This window comes from Pinus tabuliformis, chromosome 3_2 (genome assembly GCF_031772625.1).
Source record: "Pinus tabuliformis cultivar Carrire ecotype Pingquan chromosome 3_2, CPIR1, whole genome shotgun sequence".
NCBI lineage: Eukaryota > Viridiplantae > Streptophyta > Pinopsida > Pinales > Pinaceae > Pinus > Pinus tabuliformis.
In genome coordinates, this window is record NC_142302.1 from 747,950,362 (window position 1) to 747,954,663 (window position 4,302).

The window sequence follows — 4,302 nt, forward strand, 5'->3', positions numbered from 1 at the left end:
TTACACAAATCAATTATTATATATATATAATAATTTAATAAATAAAATTATATTTTTAAAATATTTTAAATAATTTTATTATTTTATATTTTGCTCAATTTATAAGTATATTTTTTCTATATAATATTCAACAAAAAATGTTGGAATTATAAGTTAAGATGGATTTATACGGATTATTTAAATAATGAATAAGTTAAATGTATATAACAAATTTTTAACTATGAAGATTTCTTTATAACATATTATGGCTTATTAATAGGTCTAGTCTAACTTATAGACTAAATAGATTAATGAGGGGAAACAATTTCAAGAAAAAATGTGTTTTTGTTGTTGTTTAAAATGCAGGATTGAATTCAGTGCTTGAAAACCCCATGGAGCACTAGAATTCTACAAATTAAACAACTTAAAAAGCTTTTAGAAATAATTCTCTCATTTTGATTAAAATTAACTAGAAAAAATATCATGGAAAAAATCATTTTTGTCTATAATTTAAACTACACCTTATCAATATGGCATGCCTAAAAAACAATTATCTCGCTTTATATGTCATTTTTTAATTAATCAATTTAATATAAAAAAAAAACTATTCTAAAATAGACACGCTTATAATTTTTTCTTTATAATTTTTTATTTTAAATATGATATTATATTACATAACATCTCCATCACATGCAAATCATTTCCCTCCTTTTAATATAATTATAATTTTATAAAAATAAAATTTGGTTATATTTTAATAAGAATATTTTTATTTTTGATCATAATAATAATTAGATAAAATGAATTAAATTTTTATTTTTTTAGTTTTTTTATTTTTCATACTTTGAAAAATAATATTATTAGTGTAATTATATGGATCAAATGGCTAGTAATAAATATTAATGGACATTAATTCATAATGAACATCAACACACTTATTTTATGATGTCTGAGGTTGTTACAATTGAAAAAATCATAAAACTAATAAACTATAATTTTATTTAAAATTATTAATATTAATATTTTTATAAATTATAAAAAAGAATAGACATCTTTGATTTGTAAATAGGATTTGTTACAATACCATGTCTTATCAATATTACTTGGCCAATTCATATCAATTCTTTTTAATTAATCAATTTAAATTAACAATAAACAAATACGCTCTAAAAACAGTATTATGTAAAAATCATCCATCACTACAAACTTAGTCCAAAAAATTTCTTAACCTTTAATTTATATATATTATTATAAATATTCTAAAATATTCCTTCTCATAAATCTATCATCCGCCTCATAATTCAAATTCTAATTCGCCTCTGAAACCATACCATTATCTAAAGTAACCTGTAACACACATTTATGAAAACCGGTGGCCTGAAAACTTGAAAACATCCCAATGGACGCATTCTCAAAACCATACCATTATCTAAAGTAACCTGTAACACACATTTATGAAGAAAAAACCGGTGGCCTGAAAACTTGAAAATATCACAATGGACGCATGCTCGGCAATAATGGAGAAGGTATGCTAATTAATGTTATTACCCGAAATGCTCTACATTGCTCCGACAAACGAATTCGGAGATTTAACCGCCACCACCCACATGTCTGCTGGACAGTTTTGCGCCAAGTTCATTTGTTTCTTATGTGAATTCAGTTTTTACTTCAATCTGTTGAAGCAAAGCAATCAGCATTTATTAGTGATCACGAGTTCGCCGAGATTCTTTATGACCAACAGCTCCTGTGCGTGCAAATCATGGTGGGTGGCCCTTCATTACTGCAGTGAACTCTTGGTCAGGTAGAATCTGTTATGCATCACTCAATTATTGAGGCAATATTTATCTGAAGAAATGGCACCTGAATTTATATTAGTTTTAAACTTTGAACTTGTGATCCTGCAAGTTTCGTTTCCCAATCCTTTCAGCCACTTCTGGCGAGATTTTCTTGGTGGGCTTTTTAGTGGGATAATCAATGTCCAAAATCTCTGCAATTTCCTGAGAACTCCATCCTGCTTTTCTCAGAGAATTTGACATCAAATCTGCTTTCAGTAGCAGCCCTTCCAAAATTGTCTGGCTGTCCAAATATGTATCTTCACAGTTCGAGGAAGTAGAGGATGAGACTTGAATCATGGCATTGATGTCTGGTTCTTTCCAACCGCCATTTCTGAGCAGAGTTGCCAGCTCCTCTAAGTAGTCCATCAACCATATTGGCATGCAAAAATTAGAATCACAACCGCCATTATTGCATTCCACTTCTTTGACTAAATCTATATCTATATCAGTTTCTATTTTAGAATAAGAAAAGAAACTTTCAGGGAGAGAAGAATTAGACCTCTGTTCAGCTAAATCACTCCAAAATTCTATCCACCTTGGAGATTTTGAGGGCCGAGGAGAGGGTACAGCTGATAAACTGGCGGGAATTTTATCGGAAAGAATCCTGTCCTGAAACTGGGCATTGCGTCTAACCTTGGGGGAGTTGTAGCTACTGCTGCCCAGGTAGGAGTGCCTGCGAGACACAGAGATGCTCCTCCTGGATAATTCTGAAAAGCTCTTCTTGTTGTTAACAACATCACAGCATTTAGCTAGGCAATCTAAATTTCTACCCCATTCTTCTATGTTCCTGCTGCATTTGCCGTCCTCCAATTTGGCAGAAATCTGTTCAAATTCAGCCTCGCTGCCCCTCCTCCTGTGAAAGCCCACAGAACTATTCCTCCTCAAATCATCATGGGCGACCCTGAAACTCTCTGAAAAATCCGAGGGCTCATGGAGACCGAAGTTCTCTCTCTCAAAGAAATCAGCCAGGTCGAACCCACAGCAAAACACATCGCCCTTATAAACAAAAAACACAGGATTGCCTGCAAGATTCGGAGACGAGGGGATATAGCAATGGCCATACAAGGGGACCAAGAGAGGCACCTTTTTCAAGTTGGCCCTCGCTATTCGGACTGCATTTTCTGTCTCCTGGGGCCTGTGACCCCATTGCTTGCACCAGAATCGATCCTGGGCCACCTCATACGAAAGCCCTGCAATGGGAAGGTTCAGTCTCATGCGAAGCTGCTGAGACCCACTCGACCTCCAATCTGGAAACCCAACTCCCACAGGGACACCCTGTTGCAGAACAGCCCTTAAATCAGGAGGAAATGTGAAGCCAAAAGCAGCTTCAATTCTCACCAATTCTTCATCTGACAGGCCTTTCTCAATGGGGACTTTGTGCTTGGTCTTCAGAAGCTGAATGGACTTCCCTGCAAAAGCAGAGAAAGAATCCAGTCCCCTTTGAAGAGGCCCTGTCTTGGTGGGATGATGTACCATGCTAGCCCTGGCAGATAACCTTCTGAGCCCTGCCACATGGGCCTGGGAATTCATGCTTTTTCAATACCCCACACTTCTATCCTCTCTGCATCTCTTAACACACCAATATATAAAATCAAATCCTCAGCAAGTGACCAAATGCATGCCTGTCTCAGAGCTGGCCTGAATGCCTAAAAGGAGTGAAAAGTCAGATGGTCTACAACAAAGTACAGATGCAACAGAATAGATTCAAAGAGAACAACATCACTGTACCGTTGAAATGCAAGGCCTCAGTTACAAATCCCGAAAATCAAGCTGAGATGTCAAAGTGTCCACTCAGCAAATCAGCCTTCGAATCCCAACCAGAAAGCTACACAGTATACACAACAGTCCCAATCTCGGCTACCTTATAAATTTCCAGCTAAAACACCTCCAAATTTGACTTAAAACTAATACAGGAGGCTAAAACACCTCCAAATTTGACTTCAAACTACTACTTTCGGCCACCTGTTCATTGACATGCCCCCAAATATCTCGGACACCCCATGATACTTCCCCGCTGCACTCTCCAAATATCTGTCCACCGAAAGCTGTCTCTCGCACTCAGTACAGTCACCCCGATCTGGCCATTGGGCATCATGCTCGGTACAAGGAACAGCTTCGCCTAGGTTCCTGATATGGACACGTGGCTAGGAGTGCTTTGGCCATGTCATGTTATATGACACGTGTCTAGGGTTGCTTCAGCCATGTCAGTTATTGGACACGTGGCTAGGAGTTGTTTCGGCCATGTCATGTTATTGGACACGTGGCTAGGATTGCTTCGGCCATGTCTAGTCATTGAAAACGTGGATAAGACGCGTTCAGTTGCTTTGGCCATGACAGGTCATTGGACACGTGGCTAGTTTAGGGTCGGTTGTTTCAGCCATGTCAGGTCATTCATAACGGTTTCAACCAGCCACGAGGGCAACATGAATGAACGGGTAATAGAGAATGATGACGTCATCGTAGTGGTCCACGGAGATATCCTAGGATG

At 37.0% G+C, this 4,302-nt stretch overlaps 1 protein-coding gene across 1 annotated transcript; it reads right to left on the reverse strand.

Moving 5' to 3' along the window:
* Nucleotides 1-1,856: 1,856 nt before the first annotated feature.
* Nucleotides 1,857-3,344, reverse strand: LOC149182754 (uncharacterized). The gene has a single exon (XM_089414661.1). It carries the CDS (start codon nucleotides 3,342-3,344, stop codon nucleotides 1,857-1,859), a length of 1,488 nt encoding a protein of 495 aa, XP_089270787.1.
* Between the last annotated feature and the right edge of the window lie 958 nt (nucleotides 3,345-4,302).

What these genes read in the sequence shown, in the direction of transcription:
- LOC149182754 (XM_089414661.1), bottom strand. Translation starts at nt 3,344, where the DNA reads ATGAATTCCCAGGCCCATGTGGCAGGGCTCAGAAGGTTATCTGCCAGG.